At 43.7% G+C, this 22,523-nt stretch overlaps 1 protein-coding gene across 2 annotated transcripts in view; it reads right to left on the reverse strand.

The window, feature by feature from the left end:
* Window positions 1–21,308, reverse strand: part of Tnfaip8l3 (tumor necrosis factor, alpha-induced protein 8-like 3) — a 42,806-nt gene extending 21,498 nt beyond the window's left edge. Inside the window, exon 1 of one of the 2 annotated variants that reach the window (NM_001033535.3) lies at window positions 21,116–21,308. In NM_001033535.3, the coding sequence (NP_001028707.1) occupies window positions 21,116–21,167 (52 nt within the window). In that variant the 5' untranslated portion in view covers window positions 21,168–21,308. Of the gene's footprint in view, window positions 1–275; window positions 346–21,115 lie in introns of those variants that run through there. The other variant, XM_030244378.1, reaches the window with a different exon arrangement.
* Window positions 21,309–22,523: the final 1,215 nt, after the last annotated feature.

Below are 22,523 nucleotides of genomic sequence, written 5' to 3' on the forward strand. Positions count from 1 at the left end.
AATGAAAACCAAGACAAAGTTCCAAAAGCAAACAAAATGCTGATAAAAATGCTTTTAGAGATCCAAAGCAAGCAATCAAACCAAATCAACCCAAACCAAATGCCTACACCAACATGTTTTAAAAGCAAATAAATTAACCAGATTTCATAAACCAACTACATTGGGAACAGACCAAAAAGGTATCTGTTAAAGTAGAATCCTTGATAATCAGCTCAGAAAGAACAGATAGACCAAAACCAAACCAACGGATTCCCTAAGCCCTGGAAAGAACTTACCGACATTGCACTTGAGGAAGAGTCTGGACTGACTGGGTCTGTGCAGACACCCATCTTCCACTCACTTGGTTCCTTCAGTGAAAAGTGGATGACTTTCAAGACCCATGTGTGGCACCACAATTGTCAACAAAATCAACACAGCTCTTGTCTTACAGGAAACATGAGTTTATTCTGGAGCCATCTTGAATGACCATGGATGGCCCTGGGAATGCAGATTTAGGTTTCCCCAAATTCCATGTTCCCTGCTATGGGTTTCTGACAGACAACACCAGGTAAAATCATCTTCATTCTGCTCCTTATTTCCAAGGTTTTATGCTTTAAGGAAAATTACATACCTGATTTCGGTAAACACTTTCTGTGTGATTGATAAGATTGTTTCTCTCATAATACACAAATTAAATAATCATAAAAGTTTTAGACATAAGTCATATTTGTATTCCCATGAGAAGCTTTACCTTGTCTGGGTACATGTAGTTAATATGCTTAGTAGTTGACATTTTTCTGGAAAAAAACTCCAGGGAAAATAAGGTATAGCCTGAGGTGGTGGGAATTTAAGCTTGTGAAACTGAAGATCCTGAAAGGTACTGCTATAATCTAATTAATTCACACACACACACACACACACACACACACACACACACACACACACACACACAAACCTGTAAATTGAGCTAGAGAAGTTGAGGTACACAAAGGAAAAGCCAGAAAGGAGGCCATTTGGAAGAGAGCAGTGCATATTTCTTAATGTTCTATCTAGTGTTGTTTTGTTTTTGTTTTTGTTTTTAAAAATACGAATTTTGCTTTCATCAAAATCTGACTATGGAACATCAAGAAAGGAACACTTGTAACCTATTGCTCATGAGACCCTTCATGAATATACTGTAATAAAATTGGCACTGGAGACAAGCCACACTGGAATATTCAAGATCACCACTGTCAACATCAGGGTTACGGACTAACAGCACTGGCAGGTGGGGGGGGGGTAGAGTGTGCAGTTCACAGTGGACAATAAAATGGTCATCCACAGGCTCTAAGACTGTGATCCTGGGCTATGTATACTTGAACAAGGGCTGATCCACTCATATTTGTGTGCTGGTGGAGGTCTGTCTTCCTGGAAGTTTCTGCCACTGTAAATCAAACCCTCCCTCCATTTGTCTCTAGGACAGTAAATGGCCTAGAATTAGATAGATAGATAGATAGATAGATAGATAGATAGATAGATAGATAGATAGATAGATAGATAGATAGAGACACAGAACAACTGTCCTGTGCACCACAGTGCCAGAGCTGTCACTCCTCAAAGATGGAGAAAAGAGTTGATCTGACTCGGGAATGGCGGCAGGGAAGAGAGGAAAGCTGGCTTCCTGTCCCTCTGCCAAGCCCCCCAAATTCTCCTGCTCTGTGACAATCTCCTCACCTTCCCGGTTTCTTAGTCAGCTAAATAAGGACGCAGACCAGTGATTTGTGTTCTCAGTTTAACAGATATCCCCTTTAGAAGCTGAAATTGAATTTTTCATCCACACCACTGGGTACATACCAAGTATGAGTGTGGAGTGGGTCACATCTGTGCTTCACTCAATGCTGTCCAGATTTCCCTCATTTTCTGACGTCTTTAGAAATTGATGCTGCTGCCTCCTCCTTAAAAAACCCCGAGACATTTACCCCAGCGCCCACAGTGCACCTCTTTTATGGCTTCCCGGCAGAAGGCCTTCTCTGGGGCTCTTGACTTCTCCAGCAGACCTCTGTGTATGCCAACCACAGAACAAGAAGTTGGCAGGATCTCTCCTAAAGCCCCTTCCTGTGTCAGCCTCAGTACCCACAGACTCAGCCACAGACTGCCACTCTGCCAGCCTGTGGCCTGAGCAAGCTGTCCTGTGCTGTCTACACGGGCTCTGTAGAAACCTCAGCTCCAGTGCATCCTGTCACCCCATTAGATGATGCATACCTGTCTCCCCTAAAGGCAACTCCTATTTCCTCCAGGCTTGCCACAAGCACAGTGTCCATCTGCTTACAGGTCTGCACAAGTCCAATGACCCTCTTACACAAATTGTTCTGCGTAAGTCAGAGAATTCTCACTGCCCTTTATCTGCTTGTTCCTTGGCAGTGTCAAGAGGGATATCCCTGACACATGGAAAACATTTCATAAACTTACACCTTAAGAATTACACAGTGGCTGGATCAGCACAGGAAGACACCCACAGAAGAGAGGTCTTGTACCTCCTCACCTTCACTCCAAATGCAACGGTAACTGCTGTTGCCAGTGCTACAAATGGCCTCTTAGTAATAAAATTGTCAAATACAATTTAATTGTGATAGTCAAGTTTCTGGTTTTTTTTTATTAATTGTACACTTGATGGTAGTCAGTGCAATGGTTTAGTACGTGTGTGTAGTACATGTGTGCAGCATGTGCGGATCAATTCCAGGTTTGTTTCATCCATCCCCTGCCTCCCAGCTTCTAGCAATCACTATTCTACATTCAGGAAGAACTGATATCCATATATGAGACACAGCAGGTGGTCCTTACCTTTCTGTGCCTGGTTTATTTCACTTAACATAATGTATTCTAGCTCCCTCTATTCTGCTGCTAGTGATGGGATTCTACTGATCTTTATGGCTTAAATCACAACATATACATCATGTACATATACACATATATATTCATACACATTTGTGTGTGAGAGAGAAAAGAGTGAGAGAGAGCAAGAGAGAGAGAACACTTTCTTCATCTTTTAAGCAGCTGACGGGCACCTGTGCTGATTCTTATCTTGCCACTGTGAAAAAGGGCGGTAATGAACATAAGTGCCCAGGTATCTTTGGTGTGCTGACTTCATTTCCTTTGGATCTATATGTAGAAGTTAGATAGCTGGGTCAGGTGGTGGATCTGTTTTTAGACTTTAATTTTTTATGTTTGAGTGTTTTGCCTGGATGTATGCCTGTGCACAAAATGTGTGCAGTGCCTGGATCCCCTGGAATTGGGATTATAGATGGTTTTGAGCCACCATGTGGGCGCTAGGAATGAACCCTTGTCCTCTGGAAGAGAAGCCAGTGTTCTTAACACATAAGCCATCTCTCTAGCTCCTTAAAAAAATTTTTTTAAGGAACTTCCATAAACTTTTCCATAGTGTCTATAGTAAGTTAGATCCTCACCATCAGTGTCTGAGAATTCATAACTTCCCATGTTCTTGCCATATTTGTTATTTTGGGCTTTTTGATAACAGCCATTCTAGATGTGTTGAGATGGTTTCTTACTGTCATTTTGATTTGTATTTATCTAATGGCTAATGATAGTGATCATTTGTTGGCCAACCAAATAGTCTTTAAATTGTCCCAGGGCAGGGTGGTTTTTGTCTGTAGTGTGTATTGTGTGAATAAGGAGCTCTACAGCTTTTACTAGGCAGATCTACTAACTAATGGGCAGCCCAAGACAAGGAATGAAAATGGCACCCCCAAGGTAGGCTTCTCAGACTTTGACTGACCTGTTCTCCAGCCTTTCTTAGGGTTGCGGGGGGTGGGGTGGGGTGGGGGGCACCTCTGCTATCCTCACCCGGCTCTCCGGGGTTCTTCACAGATTTATTCAGATTCCCAGGCATGGCTCACCTAGAACTCTGAGCTGTTTGTCACTCTTCTGTTCACTCTGTTGCTCTTTAAGATTTCCACCTGACGTTACACTCTGATCTCAGCTATACCAAAGCCCCCTCCATGACTCTGCTCAATCTGTTGCCTGTGCTGGGACACCTTACCCCCTTCTCAGACCAGTTCCTCCTCAACCTCAAGGGCTCATCTTGAAGGACTTCAGACTCCTGAGAAAAATTTTCCTGCAATTCTCTACTTTTAAGCATACTCTTGGTACCTTTTAGGCGTTAATCACCAGTAATCAATTACCCATCACTTTGGTGAACAACTTTTACTCCCACCAATCTAAACTTCTTGAGGCCAGAAATCATGGTGGTTCATGCACCCAATGGCCACAGCCTGGACTCAAAATATAAAAAACTACCACTAGGTGAATGAGTGTCTCTAAGTTCTGACATGTATTAGAATTCATGTTAAGAACACCAATAATAACCTGGAGCTACGTACACTTGGGATACTGAAGTCTACTTCCTCCTGCAGAGGTCTAAAGTCCCTGCTTTATGCTCCTTATCCAGTGTAGGGGGTGTGGCTGCCATACTACTCTCTGGGCTGATAAGTTAGGTAGATTATTATTATTATTTCAAAGTAATGCAAATATATCATTTCAAAGTCAAACCTTTCTATAAAACTTATAACAAAATGAAACATCTTCTGACCCATGTCTGATGCTGGCTCCTTAGAGACAAAACACTTTAAGCTGTTCCGGCTGTTTCCATGACTAATGGCCTCCACTATTTAAATTATATGCTTATACTTTTAGTTCTTGGCTTTGTTTGCTTTTAACCTCATAGTACAGAGGGTGGAGATTTCATTGTCTTTCCCGTTTGTTTTTCTGTGTACCTTCTAGTTTGGTTCTCTGTCAGTCTTTGGTTAATCATGCTTTGGCAGCTGTTTTATTATGATCTAGATAACACTCATAGCTTGTTCAGGATGCTCTATGATGTCTCTGACTACACTTCCTTTCTTACTCATCTAGTTTTCCCAAGGAGTTGACACAGCTTGTCTATTTTTGTTTAATTCCCTATCTAGCTAAAGCTAAAACACTCTCCCAGTTCCTAAGAGATACAAAGTCCTTCTCGGTAGGTTGTATATATATCAACTACTTGACCACTTCTAATCTCTTCTTGAATATTCCTCTGGGAAGCTTGTGTCCTCTGCTAAGGTCTGAGCATATTTCCTCCATATCTGATGTCTTCTTCCTCCTTTGCCTCTTCTTAGCTCTGTGCTTGGATTCATAGCTTCTCTTTTTAATTCACTTCCTGATCCAAAAAAACATGACAGAGACAACCCCAGGATGCTCAGAGGATCAGTCCACAATTGCTTAACCCCATGAACATGGGAAGAGCATCATGGCAGCAGGAGGATGGACAGGGAAAAGAAACAGGCTGTTCATCAAAGGACAGACAGGAAGTGAGGAGAAAGGGGAGAGGCAGAGCAAGGTAAGCCTAAAGACACACCCTTGGTGTGCTTCATCTACCCAGGCCCTACCTCCTAAAATTTCCAGAACTCCCCAAAATAGTGTTATCAGCTCAGGACCGAATATTCAGTACACAAGCCTGTAGGAGATGCATTGCTTTTAAACCACAACAGGCACTCTGTCCAGGATAGATACTAACACACATCTTTAAAAGCCAGAGAATAAAGCATCAAAGGGCAGAATATAAAATATAAGCAGGTTTTTAAACATGCATGTAAACTGTAACCATTTAAATGTAAATACACAAAAAGGGGTTGAAATTATAGAGACCTGTGGACCCAGTTGGCTGATCCCTATGATCTGATAGCTTTCCATGAAGGGGTCATGGAAAGTTCCTCTGTTTCTGAGATCCAGCATATTGCACAGTGACTTTATTCCATCTCCACATTTGATGAATGATTTAACTGGGTCCAGAACTCTATCAAATTCAGTTACCTCAAGAGTGCAAGGGATTACAACTTGAAAGCCAGCCTAGAAAACATAATGAGATTCTTTCCACCACGAAGGACACCAACCCATCCATGAAACCCAGACACAAAACCTTCAATCTATAATTTGTCCTGCCTACAAGATGTGCAGGGGAAAAGAGACAGAGTGGAAATAGAGGGGGGTGGCCAATAGTAATTGGTCCAGCTTGAGACCCATGCCATGAGAAGGAGCCCACGCCTCACACTGCAAATGACATTCTGCTGTACTTGCAGACAGGAACCTAGCATAATCTTCATCAGAGAGGCTTCATCGAGCAATTGATGGAAATAAATGCAGAGACCCACAGCCAAACATTAGGTGGCACTTGGGGAAATCATGTAGAAGAAGAATTGTAGGAACCAAAGGGGTCAAGGACGCCACAAGAAAACTTACAGAATCAACTAACCTGGGTCCATAGGTGCTCACAGACACTGAACTGCCAACCAGGGAGCCTGCATGACCTAGGTCTTCTGCACATTTACATTTATGGAGCTTGGTCTGCTAGTGGGACTTCTAACAGGAACAGAGGCTGTCTCTGACTAGGTTTTTTTGTCTTTGGAACCCTTTCCTTCTTGGCTGCCTAGGCTAGCCTCAATAGGAGAGCATGTGCATAGTTTTGCTGCAATTTGATAGGCCAGGGCTAGTTGATATCCATGGGAGGCCTCCCATTTTCTGAAGAAAAATGGAAGAGGAAAGGATGGGAGGGAGTGGAGGTGTGGAAAGGACAGGGAGGAGAGGAGGTAAGGGAAACTGCATTCAGGATGAAATGCAAATAAGAAAGAAGAATGGGGGGCAGGAGGCAAACTAGGAGAAGGGGGTGACTAGATGGTTCATCTGGTAACAGCATTTAAATTTTTTAATTTTTAATTTTTTATTATTAAATATTTTCTTTATATACATTTCAAATGCTATCCCGAAAGTTCCCTATACCCTCCTCATGCCCTGCTCCCCTACCCACCCACTCCCTATTCTTGGCCCTGGCATTCCCCTGTATGGGCATATAAAGTTTGCAACACCATGGGGCCTCTCTTCCCAGTGATGGCCAACTAGGCCATCTTCTGCTACATATGCAGCTAGAGACATGAGCTCTGGGAGTACTGCTTAGTTCATATTGTTGTTTCACCTATAGGGCTGCAGACCCCTTCAGCTCCTTGGGTGCTTTCTCTAGCTTCTCCATTGGGGGCCCTGTGTTCCATCTTATAGATGACTGTGAGCATCCACTTCTTTGTTTGCCAGGCACTGGCATAGCCTCATACAAGACAGCTATACCAGGGTCCCTTCATCAAAATCTTGCTGGCATATGCAATAGTGTCTGGGTTTGGTGGCTGCTATGAACATAGTGGAGCATGTGTCCTTATCGGTTGGAACATCTTCTGGATATATGCCCAGGAGAGGTATTGCTGGATCCTCCAGTAGTACTATGTCCAATTTTGTGAGGAACCGCCAGACTGATTTCCAGCGTGGTTGTACAAGCTTGCAATCCCACCAACAATGGAGGAGTGTTCCTTTTTCTCCACATCCTCACCAGCATCTGCTGTCTCCTGAGTTTGTGATCTTAGCTATTCTGACTGGTGTGATTGGAACCTCAGGGCTGTTTTGATTTGCATTTCCCTGATGATTAAGGATGCTGAACATTTTTTCAGGTGCTTCTCAGCCATTCAGTACTCCTCAGGTGAGAATTCTTTGTTTAGCTCTGCACCCCATTTTTAATGGGGTTATTTGAATTTCTGGAGTCTAGCTTCTTGAGCTCTTTGTATATATTGGATATTAGTCCCCTATCAGATTTAGGATTGGTAAAAATCCTTTTCCAATTTGTTGGTGGCATTTTTGTCTTATTGACAATGTCTTTTGCCTTACAGAAGCTTTGCAATTTTATGAGGTCCCATTTGTCAACTCTTGATCTTACAGCACAAGCCATTACTGTTCTGTTTAGGAATTTTCCCCCTGTGCCCATATCTTCAAGGTTTTTCCCCACTTTCTCCTCTATTAATTTCAGTGTCTCTGGTTTTATGTGGAGGTCTTCTATCCACTTAGACTTGAGCTTTGTACAAGGAGATAAGAATGGATCAATTAGCATTCTTCTACGTGATAACCGTCAGTTGTGCCAGCATCATTTGTTGAAAATGCTGTCTTTTTTCCACTGGATGGTTTTAGCTCCCTTGTCAAAGATCACGTGACCATAGGTGTGAGGATTTATTTCTGGGTCTTCAATTCTATTCCATTGATCTACCTGTCTGTCATTGTACCAGTATCATGCAGTTTTTATCACAATTGCTCTGTAGTACAGCTTAATGTCAGGTATGGTGATTTCACCAGAAGTTCTTTTTATTGTTGAGAATAGTTTTTGCTATCCTAGGTTTTTTATTACTCCAGATGAATTTGCAAATTGCCCTGTCTAACTCAGTGAAGAATTGAGTTGGAATTTTGATGGGGATTGCATTGAATCTGTAGATTGCTTTTGGCAGGATAATAATTTTTACTATATTAATCCTGCCAATCCATGAGCATGGGAGATCTTTCCATCTTCTGAGATCTTCTTCAGTTTCTTTCTTCAGAGACCTGAAGTTCTTATCATACAGATCTTTCACTTCCTTAGTTAGTGTCACACCAAGGTATTTTATATTATTTGTGACTATTTTGAAGGATGTTGTTTCCCTAATTTCTTTCTCAGCCCATTTATCCTTTGTGTAGAGAAAGGTCATTGATTTGTTTGAGTTAATTTTATATCCAGCTACTGCACTGAAGCTGTTTATCAGGTTTAGGAGTTCTCTGGTGGAATTTTTGGGGTCACTTATATATACTATCATATCATCTGCAAATAGTGATATTTTGACTTCTTCCTTTCCAATTTGTATCCCCTTGATCTCCTTTTGTTGTTGAATTGCTCTGGCTAGAATTTCAACTACTTTATTGAATATGTAGGGAGAAAGTGGACAGCCTTGTCTAGTCCCTGATTTTAGTGGGATTGCTTTGAGTTTCTCTCCATTTAGTTTGATGTTGGCTACTGATTTGCTGTAGATTGCTTTTATCATGTTTAGGTATGGGCCTTGAATTCCTGATCGTTCCAAGACTTTTATCATGAATGGGTGTTGAATTTTGTCAAATGCTTTCTCAGCATCTAACGAGGTGATCATGTGGTTTTTGTCTTTCAGTTTGTTTATATAGTGGATTACGTTGATGGATTTCCATATATTAAACCATCCCTGCATCCCTGGGATGAAGCCTACTTGGTCATGATGGATGATTGTTTTGATGTGTTCTTGGGTTCGGTTTGCGAGGATTTTATTGAGTATTTTTGCATTGATATTCATAAGGGAAATTGGTCTGAAGTTCTCCTTCTTTGTTGGATCTTTGTGTGGTTTAGGTATCAGAGTAATTGTGGCTTCATAGAATGAATTGGGTAGAGTATTTTGTGAAATAGTTTGAGAAGAGTTGGAATTAGGTCTTCGTTGAAGGTCTGACAGAACTCTGCACTAAACCCATCTGGTCCTGGGTTTTTTTGGTTGGGAGACTATTGATGACTGCTTCTATTTCTTTAGGGGAAATGGGACTGCTTAGATTGTTAATCTGATCCTGATTTAACTTTGGTACCTGGTATCTGTCTAGGAAATTGTCCATTTCATCCAGGTTCTACAGTTTTGTTGAGTATAGCCTTTTGTAGTAGGATCTGATGATGTTTTGGATTTCCTCAGGTTCTGTTGTTATATCTCCTTTTTCATTTTTGATTTTTTTAATTAGGATGCTGTCCCTGTGCCCTTTAATGGGTCTGGCTAAGGGTTTATCTATCTTGTTGATTTTCTCAAAGAACCAGCTCCTCATTTGGTTGATTCTTTGAATAGTTCTTTTTGTTTCCACTTGATTGATTTCAGCCCTGAGTTTGATTATTTCCTGCCATCTACTCCTCTTGGGTGAATTTGCTTCCTTTAGTTCTAGAGCTTCTAGGTGTGCTATCAGGCTGCTAGTGTACACTCTCTCTAGTTTCTTTTTGGAGGCACTTAGGGCTATGAGTTTTCCTCTTAGGACTGCCTTCATTGTGTCCCATAAGTTTGGGTATGTTGTGGCTTCATTTTCATTAAACTCTAAAAAGTCTTTAATTTCTTTCTTTATTTCATCCTTGACAAAGGAATCATTGAGTAGAGTGTTGTTCAGTTTCCACGTGAATGTTTGCTTTCTATTATTTATGTTGTTATTGAAGATCAGCCTTAGTCCGTGGTGATCAGATAGGATGGGTGGGATAATTTCAATATTTTTGTATTTGTGGAGGCTGGTAACAGCATTTTCTGTCAAGCCTGATGACTTGAGTTCAATTCCTGGAACTCACATGATGGAAGAAGAGAACCAACATCTGCAAAGTTGTCCTCTAACCTCTGTATGTATGACATGGTGTGTACAAGCATGTGTACACACACTAAATAAATGTGAAAAAGACAAAGTGGAAGGAAAGAAAGAATGGTATGGGAGAAGAGAAGGGAGAAAAAGAAGGAGAAGGAGAAGGAGAAGGAGAAGGAGAAGGAGAAGGAGAAGGAGAAGGAGAAGGAGAAGGAGAAGGAGAAGGAAGCCTGTTGTAAGTCACTCTGAGGCAAAGGCAATTCAAGGCTTCTGAGACAAGTGAAGCGGTCTGAAAAAGAAGCAGAGACCAGCTGAACTGCCCAGAAGAAGCTCAGACCAAATGATGCAACTAGAAGGACACTCTCCAATCTGCTGAGCTGCCTGCAGGCTGTGCAGTGAGCTCTAGGTGCCCAGCTTTTAAGAACTGTCACCCATGCTGGGGGTGGGCTCTGGTGATGGTGGTGTCTTTAAGTCATTTCTGCCCCTGTAAGTACCCCTCACCCATATCCTGTAAGTAACCCAAGTAAAACTCATAGGTTCACCAATTTGGACTTCAGTAGTATCAGTCATGCATGGGCTCCCAATTTGGGGGTAGTAGGGATGTGTGCTGAGTCTCCTCAGGAAAAGTCTTCTCAAATAGCAACTGGGGATTCAACCCAGGGCCTCGCCAAGTGTTCTTACTCATGAGCTACATCCCAGTCCCAAGTCAGCTTGGCAGGGAACTAAGTAATGGAATGTCTTGATTTGCTTTCTACTTGAAAGCTAAATAGTTTCTCTATGTGGAGAAGAGAGTTCTCTACATAATCTATTATAATTTTGTTTTTGAGTATGCATAAAATAAACCATTTTTTAAATAAAATAAGCCAACAAAGTAAGTATAGCCAAAAATCCTGGCAAATAATGAACACTAATCCTTAACAGGGGTTGAGAGAAATTTTAAAACTGTATTAACAATGCTGTAAATGTGAGTATTGCTCTCTCCTACCAGCTGCCTGATAGGCTGCCTTTGTTTGGTAGGCTACAGTCGGAGGAGGAGACAGAAGGAGTGAACCTACTGTGTGGTCTCTTCAGGCTTTAAGAAACCCCTCAATCAGATTTCCATCTAACTGCTTCAGAAACAGATATTATTTCTATAATTAAACTTACTGCCACATAACTCCTCCATGCTGAGTTTGCTTTAGAATGGTAGATGAATGGTAAGGGTGACAAGCCGATAAGCTAATGTAATCTCTTGATAGCAAACTTTAAATGTTCTTTTTCTCCCCAAGTTTTAAAAGTAATAAAATCCAAAAGCAAAACACGTAAACCAAAAGAAAAAAGTCAGTCATAATTAGGATAGAAGTCAAAAATAGAGAAAGAGTCACAGGGAGATGGGGGAATGAGAGTCAGAGATGCCAGATGTCCACGCTGATGGCTAGCAAAATACTGTAAGGTTGTGCTCCAAGAAAGCCACAGGCTTTCCCAGTCGATCCTATCAAGATCCAGAGCCCAGCTGGGAAACCGTGGGAGAAAGAGGGCTAAGGGCAGGGGTGGGCTCACTCCAGGCATGGAGAATTGCTGAGATGTAGGAGACTGGAAGAAGTCAGAGTCCAGGGAAGAATCAGGAGAGAGAACAGTACCAGATTACCAGCAAGTCAGAAGGAAGAGCCATGGAAGGGAATGGTGGGTCACACTTGAATTTTGCTCTTAACTTATGGTCCCTGAGATCAAATGAAGGGCCTTACACATGCTAAGCAGAAGTGCTGAGCTTCGTCACCGCCAGCTCCTGGCTGCTGCTTTTCAAGAACAATTCCTGTGGGAAATCACATGCATTTTTGGAGGGGAAATCCACAGGAAGTATATCTCACTCGTTTCACAAATGGTTGTGTCTATCGATGTGTATATGCGCATATATGCTCATACCTACCTATGAACACTCAACACAACTGAGATCATAGATTATTAAACTTTCTTTGAGAAGTGCTATAATGTAAATTCTTCTCTGTATTATTAAATATTCTTCAGGCTAACTTTTCTTAACAGCTGTAAATGTATGAACAAATAAATTAATAAAAATAATCAAATTGTCAAGAAAAAAGAGCTAAATAATGTTGTACTGCTCCTATTTATCAAGTATTTAATGTATAGTTGTCTCGTAGTTTCTGTGTAATCACTGGTAATCAATCATTCAGTAATTATTTGACTGAATATTGAAATTGTTTATTTTGGTTATTTGAGTTTTGTTTCCCATGTTCTTCCTTTGGGGTGATCAGTTCAAAACAGTACATATTATACCACACATTTGGTGATTAAGATAATGTAACTGTCCTGGTAGTGTTTGCTTATTGTAAACAATACAACTGTAGCTTTGTGCTATAAGAATGAGTGGCACTGCCTAAAGGGAAGGGTTTGTCAGAAGAGGAAAGTCAACCACTGTACCCTGGGGGGCACAGCCAGGAAAAGGGTATCTCGGGGAATACAATAGTAATGGTCATGAAGAGTGCAGGACCATTAGGATCACAGAACATTTAGTCAAAGAGTTAAAGCAATTGAGGTTCAATTTCTGTCACATACTACTCTGGGCTCTCTAAAAGTTGGCCTTATATAAAGGTAGCTTTCCCTGCTTTCTCAATGGGCTTCATTCAGTAAATTATGATGTTAAATCCTAAAGATAGAGAAGCTTAACAGAAGGGAACTCATTTCCCAGTTTCCTTACAACAAATTTAATTCTTTAAATTAAAAAAAAAAAAATCTCAAGAAAGGGAAGACATACTGGAGAACTAGGGGATGGTAATTTTTTTTTTTTTTGAAGCCGACAGCTGTTAAGGCTCAAAGCAAATTAACCTTTGTGGCAACCATGTAACTGGATGACCATACTCCTCAAGAAATATGAACTTGGGTTGGAGAGATGGCTCAGCAGGTAAGAGCACTGACTGCTCTTCCAGAGGTCCTGAGTTCAAATCCCAGCAACCACATGGTGGCTCACAACCATCTGTAATGGGATCCGATGCCCTTTTCTGGTAGTGTCTGAAGACAGTGTCAGTGTGCTTGCATACATGAAATAAATAAATAAATCTTAAAAAAAAAGAAGAAGCAAAAACATAATCCGAGGGTTACATGTAGGGTGCCTCTAAATGAGAAAAGGGAATGAACCTGACTCAGTAGGTGGACGTGTGGGCTGTGGTGGCCAGTCTTCTGGCAAATATGCCCAGAATAGGAAACCCAACAGAGGAAACGGAGGGGAGGGGGGTTTAGATTTTTGAGGAATCACGTTGAAGAATTCCTCCCAACAGTCTAGCTGGTGGGCAAGTCTGTTGAGAATTTTCTTAATTGCTAATTGATGCAGGAGAGCCCTTTTCCCTTCCCACTGGGAGTGGTACTATCTCTGGGCATGTGGGCACGGGCAGTGTAAGGAAGGTAACTGAACACAAGCTTGGAAGAAGCAAACCCGCCAGCAGCATTCCTCTGTGGTTTCTCTTTCAAGCTCCTGCCTCTAGCTCCTGCCGTGGCTTCCCTCCAGGATGGACTCTAACCTATATGCTGCAACTAAAACCTCTCTTCCAGATTCTTTTAATGATGGTGTTGATCATGGCGACAGAGAACAAACTAGAGTAGACACTGGTATCAGGGATGTAGGGTATTGTCGTGAAAGACCTGACTAAGTTGTTTGGGGGCGAGAACTGTGGAAGAGCCTGGAACTTCGGGCTGGGAGTTCTCAGAGTTTCATGACCTTAGAGGAGAATGCAGAGAGCAGAGCGGACAGTGGAGGCCTGGGTTGTGATGTCTGAGAGGGAAGCAAAGACTAGCAGGGCTGTTCCTAGGATACTATGAATTAAAAATCTGTGGTTTCTCGTCAGCGGAGACTGAAGAATCAGATGTGATTAACAGGAGACCTGCACCATTGAAGTGGAAACTTTTACTGTGACAATCAATGCTGGTTAGCTGGGCTGAAAAATGATCTGTCATTAATACGACCGCAGCATCATTAAGGCAAAATCATCTGGAGATTACTTCCTTACGACAAGCCCAGATAAACAATGCCCTAATTGACAGGGAGGTACAGTTGTCAGGGTTCTGGGAACCAAGGGAATTGAGCAGGATATGCAAAGCAGTCTAGTGACATCTGTCAACCCAACACATGGTCTACCTGTACAAGAGAACAGGATTTGGACTTAAGCTGGCTTCATCTCCACTCAAAAGATGCAGTCTTAAGAAAGTTAGTTACATTCTGTGCCTAGTAGGCTATTTCTAGCATTTAACCCAGAAGCATGGTTAATATATTATGTTAAATGCCATGGGAATGACTAACTTTAAGACATTATAAGGACTTAATGTAAAATTTAAAAATGAGGTACCATTCTTAAGGCTGGACTTTCGGTGACGAAACAACCTTCCAACTGTCTTCCTTTTGCTTGACCACTTAAGGTCCTTGTTTCTCTCAACCTAGAGTCTCTAATCCCACTCTTTCTTCACTGCCTTTCTTAATTTTATCCACTAGAAACCGAGGAAGCAGGACTCAAAGGCAGTGGCAAAGAACTGGTGCAGTAACAGCCCGTCACCGCCTTCCCCTACTCTACTCCCTGTTTCATAACCTTCCAGCTGAATTGCAGGCCCCAAGTTAGGAGCGCAGAACACTCACACGTACCCACCATTAAAAGCACTTCCTGTCTCACATATGAAGTGGATGTCTTTATCATGTGAAAAAAAATAAGCTGGAGGTCTCCCCAAAGCTGTGTATCATTACTAAAGTTCTGCTTCTGGGGCTAGAACAGTTCACAGAAAGCATATTTTACTTTTGAAACAGAATCTAGCAGCCAGTGGCTGTCTCTGTGGTTTCTCTAGTTTAAGCAATATTGGACACCACCAAAGTGTCTCTTTTTCTTCCCAGAGAACTGGATTACGAAGTCCTGGTTTCTATTAGGGTGTGTCCAGCACTCTCTGTGCTGCCAAACCTTCCAGTTTTATAGTCTGTACATGGGTAGATTTTCCATGAACTCGCTCAAATTTATTCCCAAGCAATGATGTCTAAGAAACCCAGTAAGCATTTAACCAAAAAGAACATTTCTGATGTAAAACAGAAAGAGCTTATTTTTATGCCTCAACACATATGGGAGGGGAAGGGTTCATCTTATGTTTTTTTTTTTTTTTGCTTGCTTGTTTGTTGTTTGTTTGTCTAGGGAGGAGTTGTTAAGTGAAGTTTATTCTTTAAGTTCTCTCCTTTTTCTTTTCCTTCTCTACCTTCCTTTCTCTCCTCTCTTCTTTATGCTGTTGGAATCAAAGTCAGGTATTTATCCATGCTAAGAAAGCACTCTACCACTGAGATATACCCTCAACCCTATATTTTTCTCTATATACTGCAAGCACCCACCTACACAGACATTTTATATAAATTAGAGGCCAAGTAACTGAAAAACTAAACAAAATTATTTATAGAGTATTTTCCTAGAGATCTAAACAGCCAGGGACACACAAGGAAACCCTGTCTCCAAACACAGATAGATAGATAGATAGATAGATAGATAGATAGATAGATAGATAGACAGACAGATAGATAGAGATGTTTAAATGCGGATTAAAGTAGAAGTTAGTGGTAGCTGTGTCAGAGAATGAACCCATTAGAGACAGTACTAATGGAGAAGGTGACAATAGTTACATTTGCCTGGCAAATGATAAAAACAGGTACTATATCGGAAATGTATTTATATCTTCATACTCATATACACTATTTCAGAAACTTCCCATGAGAACCAACAATGTTACCCCATGTTCCAAGTCCTACATTACATACTGCTAAGGTTGCCCAATTTCACAGTTTTTGGAGCAAGTGTTTCCTCTACCTAACATGACTGCAAACAGCTGCTTCCTGCCCTTCCCCTCACCTCTTCTTCTACAGATATGGATCCCAAGAGATGTTCAAACACAAAAACAAAACAGACCGACCTTCCTCCAGCCAAGTCCTACCGCAGAGTCTGCTTCCTGGAGAACCAACCCATCTGCCCATGCACGCATGCTTGCCTCCTGCGCATCCAGCAACTGGGCCCAAGGCACATAGGTGGTGTGGGGGTGGATGACACACATGATGAAAAAGCCAGTCCTAACCTTTAGGAAGCTCACAAATACAATAGCCCAGGATAAGAACAATCACAAAATACAGAATACTGTGGCCAGTGCTAAGGAAGAATATAAAAGAGATAGGGATGTAATCCCAGGAAAGAGAGGTCTAGAATCCTGGTGCATTTTAGCTAGCAATATCTCTAACCTGCTTCCCCCATGCAATGTCAAACCCTAGAGGACAGAACAGACTCTTTTATCTCTCTTTACAATTCCCCATCATTTCTAACAGAGTCCAGGTCAGTGCAGAAATTGTCAGACATGGCAAGCAAAGCAGAAGACAACACACCTGCCAGTTCTACTTTATAGGGTAGGCTCTGCCCCCTGGCCTGGCCATGAGTGTCAAGTTCCCGGGAAGTTCCTCCAGATGCTCATATGTCTATATTTAAAACCACATCCACAGAATCTGAGGATGCGAAGAAACAGAAGATCATCCAACAGCTACAGCTCAGCGTGTGGGCAGGACAGAAACCAGTTCAAGCTTCAAAAACAGGAACAAGGAAAGGAACTTGACTAATAGTCAAATGGTAGTGTGCCCAGGCCATTCCTGCCTTCAGTTAGCCAGTTCATCATTATCAATCCATCAGCAAAGAGGATTCAACAGCCTCCACTGTTAGCCTAGCAATGGAACTCAGCAGACCCCTAAAGCTCACCAAACAAACCTGCAGAATCTAAGAATTTACCTCAGATCCAGAGAAGAAAAGATCATTAAACAAAACCTCACTGTCAAGTGACTGAGGGGACAGAGATCTGGGAACATTAGTGGGGTCCAGGACTCAACCCCCTGCCTTTCTCTGCCTCCAAGGCAGCTTCACTCAGCTGTGCTGCTCGTGTGCCTCCACACAAGCTACTGTCTCCCTTCCTTCTCCTTTCATGGCTTAGGTGCAATCTGTAACTAGCTTCTGCTGCTGTCTCTGAAATGTCATTTGCACCCTTCCTCTGGCCTGCATTCGTGCGCCACCTCTCCAGTGTTGTGGTCACACCCTGAAAGCAGGGACTCGGGGTCTCAGTAATCTCTGCCTTTCTTCGTTTCTGCAAGATGTGGTTTCTGGTGATGGTTTCCTGTTGGTCACGTCTGTCCAACAGTCATGGGGCACCCCTTTCCCAAGTTTTCAAGACCTTCTTATGGTTAGCCTGCCTTATACTGACTTTTTTCTATTTCCTGAGAACTCCCAGCCTTTCAGCTGCCTCCCTGTTTACCTGTCCCTCTGCTCAAACTATGTAGCTTCTGGAGTGTCTGTCTCCTCTTCATAATTTACCCATCCACCCACTGCTTATTAGATGGACCAAGCTTAGGATCCAAGGAAACAGGAAAGGCAGCCAGGGCTTACCATTTCTTTTCTTTAAAAACAACTACCTCAGGCACAGACTCCATCACCCAGAAGGGCTTTTCTGCAGCTCTTCTTCCTCAGGTACAATCAGCCAGTCTTTTCTGGACCAGGGAGCTGTTGGTTCAAGGTCCTTTGACTTCAGCTGAGAAGACAGACTCTCTTGATCTTCCAAGTCAGAAAGGGGAAAAATGATTTAACTAATTCTAATCCCCTGTTGCTTCTTAGGAATGATTCTCATTCACTTTAGAATTAATATATCAAACCCTAGGATTTCCAAGAGGTGGATGGTAGATTTGCCAAATGGAAGACTGCCAAGCTGGGTCTCTGGAGTGGATCCAGAGTTCCATAAACTCTGCTGCTTTCCTAATCACAAAAGGAGCCATAAAATGACAGAGAGGGAGGGGCGATTTGAACAATAGAGTGACATAGATACATCAGCCCGTGCCTCCTGGGAGGGAAAGAAAAGGAAGATTTCTACAAATGTCACCCCAAACCTCTCCTCCAGAGCCCTCCCCAGCCCAGCGTGCTTGTTGTTCAATGAGAGATCTACCCCACATAAAATGGAAGACCATTGGAAGAGACTCTTAAAGCAGGAAAAAAAAAAACATGGAAACTGCCCCCACTCCCTGCCAACAGGTGACCATCATGGGCAAGTACAAGAAGGATATGAGCATCTCTTGCCTCCTGGATGGTGGGAAGAGGTTTAGGAGCTAGAGCAGTGGGAGGAGACTGCCACTTCTTTTCCAATTGGAGTAGCACTCCACATGGGAGCTGCCATTGCCACATTAGCAGGAGGACTGGCGGAGGTGTCCTGTGTCTTTCATAACTCTCCTAGAGTCCCCAGAACGAATGGGGGAAGCAGGAGACCCCCCATCTTGATGAGGTTAAATTTCAATGCAGTTGAGAAGAGATGTAAACCAAGACTCACTCGGAGCATTCCCAGGTATCGAAAGGGAGACAATAGAAAAATCTCACCAGCTAATCAGTGTAATCATGACAAATATATGACTTCTTATACAGGCCTTGCAATTTTTACTCTACAAGCACTAGGACCCATTATTTAGTAGGATTCCTAAATATAACCTAGGTTATATTTCTAGAGATTTCATGTGATGAATAACAGTGTCCATTTACTGAAATGACCAAGAATACATTTCAGGTGTTATTTACTTGATCACAGTAGTGCTATGGTTAGGAAGTGAAGTTACCTGGCCCTGAGTGAGATGCTAAGGTCTTCCTAATCCTAGAGTTTATTTTCTTAACCTTATCTTAAAGATTCAGTCTGTGTACAACTTGTTACAAAGTAAGTGAGTGTGCCTGCTGAGGAGTTTACTCTGTTGCCTTTCTCCCTTAGAGACTCCTTCACCTGGAGGAGGTACAGGTCCACAGAAGAATATGAGTTTCTTGTAAAAGACAAATGACAGCTCTATGGATAAATGTCTGCCTTCTAAATTGTCTCTGAATCTGCAACAACAGCTTCCGTTTGACAGGATGCAAGCAGAGCAAGATGGAGAGACAGCGCTAATTCTGAAGCTTCGTCACTAAGGGGAACACTTTCAGACTGAAAATAATGAGTGAGACTAAATGCCATTTAGCATAATGGCTCATGACATTAAAATAAATGTTCAAGTCGTGAGACTCAAGCACACAGAAAAGAAGGAATGACTGCAGACAACAGTAAGGTGCAAACAAATGAGACAGCTTGTGAAAGCTAGCTGCCCTGCTCTTCCAGGCGCATCTGACCCCAGTGACAAGGTGTGCTGTGAGCTGTGCGGCTCACACAGACTGTCAATCACTTGGACAGGCAGTGACATTCAGAGCTGAAGCAGGCTGGAGGAGTGGGCACACTAGGATGTATATGTATGTATTCCTTTTCTCCTCGTCCCTCTCAATACTAAGAACCCTGGAGTTTTTCCTGCTCCCATCTCCCTTTAAGGAATCTCATTACCTTCCTCTCTTATTCCTCAATTTCCTAGCTTCCACCTACAGAATAAGTCGGTAGGCTGTGACACTGTAACTGAGATTTCTAAAGTGTCAGTGACAATGTTTCTGATGCCCCTCTTCCCCAACCTTTGGTGATATACTTGGAAACACACTCCTACCTACTAGAGACACCTATTGAATCACATGATTAAAGAAGATCCAAAAGCCACCTATGAAGTGAAATCTTGGTGCCTTACAGTCACAGAAACACATAGGCATGCAAAGGGTTCGTGCTTAGGAATAGCATCCACACCCATACACTACACCAAGCAGGAGTCCCTTGCACAGCTTTTGGAATCCTCACATGCAGATACCTCCCTTGCCGCCTACCTTAGCCCAGGGAGCCTACCTACTCTAAGTGAAGACCAAAGCCACCTGGAGCTGGGAGAGGTTTGACCCAGGGCCCAAAGCAGAGAATCTGGACCTCTGCAAAATGGAGATTAAAAAAAAAAAAGGTATAAACAAAACCCAAAAACATTTGGCTAGATGCTATCTTACCCTGATTCTTGAACACACGTTCCCTATACCAGCACCCGGTCTAGTAGACCTTCCCGAACTGGTCTCCACTCTTGGCACTCAGGTGTACCCTTGGGAAGTGTGAGGACCTGACTGTGTACAGGTTTGTGCTAGGAGACTCCCAACAGACAGTCATGGCCTGGTCTGTATGGCAAGCAAACTTTCAAGGCGTGCTGGGTGCACAGAAGGATGACTGTAGGTAGAAAGTGAGTGGTCCTGGACCCTGCACTCCAGGGAGGGGCCTGAAGGGCGAAGCCTGCAGGTGGAGGTTGGGTGAGTATGGAGGAAAATAGACCTTGGGTTGTGGGCAGCTTCCTCCTGTTGCTCAGTACTGAGGAGATACAGAAAAGGACATTCATTTCTCTAAATAAGCATCCTCCTATCCTATTGCTTGCATTCCTATTGATTATGGATGGAAAGCCGGTGGCACCTTTTAAAGGGGAAGGCCGGCAGCTCTGCGGGTCACTTTGGGGCCGCTCCTGGGGGTCCACCTCCCGCTAGCCACGCCACAGGAATGGATTAGCACTTCTGCACCCGCTTGCCCAGCAGTCTCGGAACCTCAGACATTAGCCCAGGCAGGAGCCCTGATCTACCCAGGAGTCTTTTCTTTCCACCGACTCTGAAGCGTGGTCTCACCGCCCCAGGATGGCAGACTAAGCAGCACATGGGAAGTTACTTCAGTTCGGTTTCCACTGCAAATTACAAGGCACAGATATCTCAAGCCCTCCTTTCCCCCCACCCCCACCTTGCAGTGCGCCCCAAGGCTTCCGCTGGAGACCCTGCCACTTTTCGATCGATCCACGGGCAAAATGTCCCTCCTGTCTCTCCGACACACCTAAGTGCAGTGGTGTGGGAGGACGCCTCAAACCAGTCCCCAGTCTCAGCATGGAAGGGTTCGGGCTGCTGGGGACCGGCCTTCTGCCCCACCGCTCCAAGAAATACTCTCGATTTCCTGCACTGGCCTCCCCTCCTCTTTAACCCCAGCCCTCCCGGCAGGGTTGCCCCCTCGCTACCTGCAGCAGTCCCGGGCTCGCCCTCGCTCTGCTCTCCAGAATCTGAATCCATACTGTGGGCTGCCGCCCGCGCATCCACCACCGCCCGCCTGCGGGGCGCTCCTGGCTCGGGTGGACGCGGCACACACGGTATGGGCTGCAAAGAGTCTGGAGCCCGGGCGGTGCAGAGTGGGCAGTGTGTGGCCAGACACTAGGGCCAGGGGGCGGCTCCGAAGAGGCCAAGCCTGCTCCAGTGGCCCGCCCGCCGCCCGCCAGTGCCTGCACGCGAGGGTAGAGTCCGGGTGCGGGGAGGGGGGGGGGGAGTGAGGGGGTGCTGGTGGCGAGTAGGGTGTAGGGAAGGAGAGGAGGAGTGTCCAGTGCTCCTGGCTGGGATTAAATAGCCCAGGTTCCTCTACACCCAGAGCCCTGGTCTGGGAGCCTGGTGAGCTGGTGGGGGGGAGCCAGGACGCTCCTTCTTTGGGTGTGGCAAAGTTTGCAAGATTGTTTAAGTACAAATGCACCTCTCTGCCCACTGAAAAAGGTGTATTGTTAGGTTTAAGGTTGTGAGGCTGCACGAGTTTTAGTTCCACTTCACCACTTGGATCCTTTTTGAGGAAAATCTGTGTGTCTGTTACCTCGTGTTGGGAGGGGAGCGAACAGTCTTGCAGGAATTTTGTGGGAAGTATAATGCCGGCTCCCCTGTGAAGGAACAAGCAGCCAGCCTGTCGCCTGGTGAGGAAATAAACAACTAGTCAGGTAGAGATAACTCCCGCAGTTCAGACTCCTCTCGCTGTGGGCGTGGCTTGTGGAGCTGGTTCTGAGAGCTGGGTGAGCGCCCAGCCTGATTTGGCCTGGAAGGCTGGACCCGCCCTGCCAATCAAGCTGCCAAGCCAAGTTTTGCCTCCAGCTCAAGAGGCATGAATTGATTTTTAGAACGTTTTCTTTTCTGGGGAGATGGCCTAGTGGGTAAGAACGCTTGGTGTTCCAGCGTGGGGGAACTGAATTAAAAAGCCCTGCATGGCCCCTACAGGTGCCTGTAAGCCCCGTGGAGGGCAGCTACAGGAGGATTTCTGGGACTTACTGGATGTCAGCCTAGCTCCAGGTTCAATGAGAGATCCTATGTGAAGGGAGTGAAGAATGTTGGACACCTGATGGCCTCCTCTGGCCTGAGAGCTGGAGAGGAACCGTTTCTTGCTGATGGGGTTAAAGGCAAAGTACAAAGGCTCTCAACATCCCCTTTCACTTTCTTTTTCACAAAAGCAATTTATTAACTAATCAAGCGGCCAAGGCAGGAAGGAGAAACACCTAATGGGAAAGTGGTCACTGTTGGTTTCTGAGTATCCATGAGCTTTCATGTATTCCTCTATTATAGGCTTTGAAATTCACGAAGCCGCAAGCCTGCTTCTCATTACTATAAACTTCCTACAGC

The sequence above is a fragment of the Mus musculus genome, chromosome 9 (genome assembly GCF_000001635.26).
Source record: "Mus musculus strain C57BL/6J chromosome 9, GRCm38.p6 C57BL/6J".
Lineage (NCBI taxonomy): Eukaryota > Metazoa > Chordata > Mammalia > Rodentia > Muridae > Mus > Mus musculus.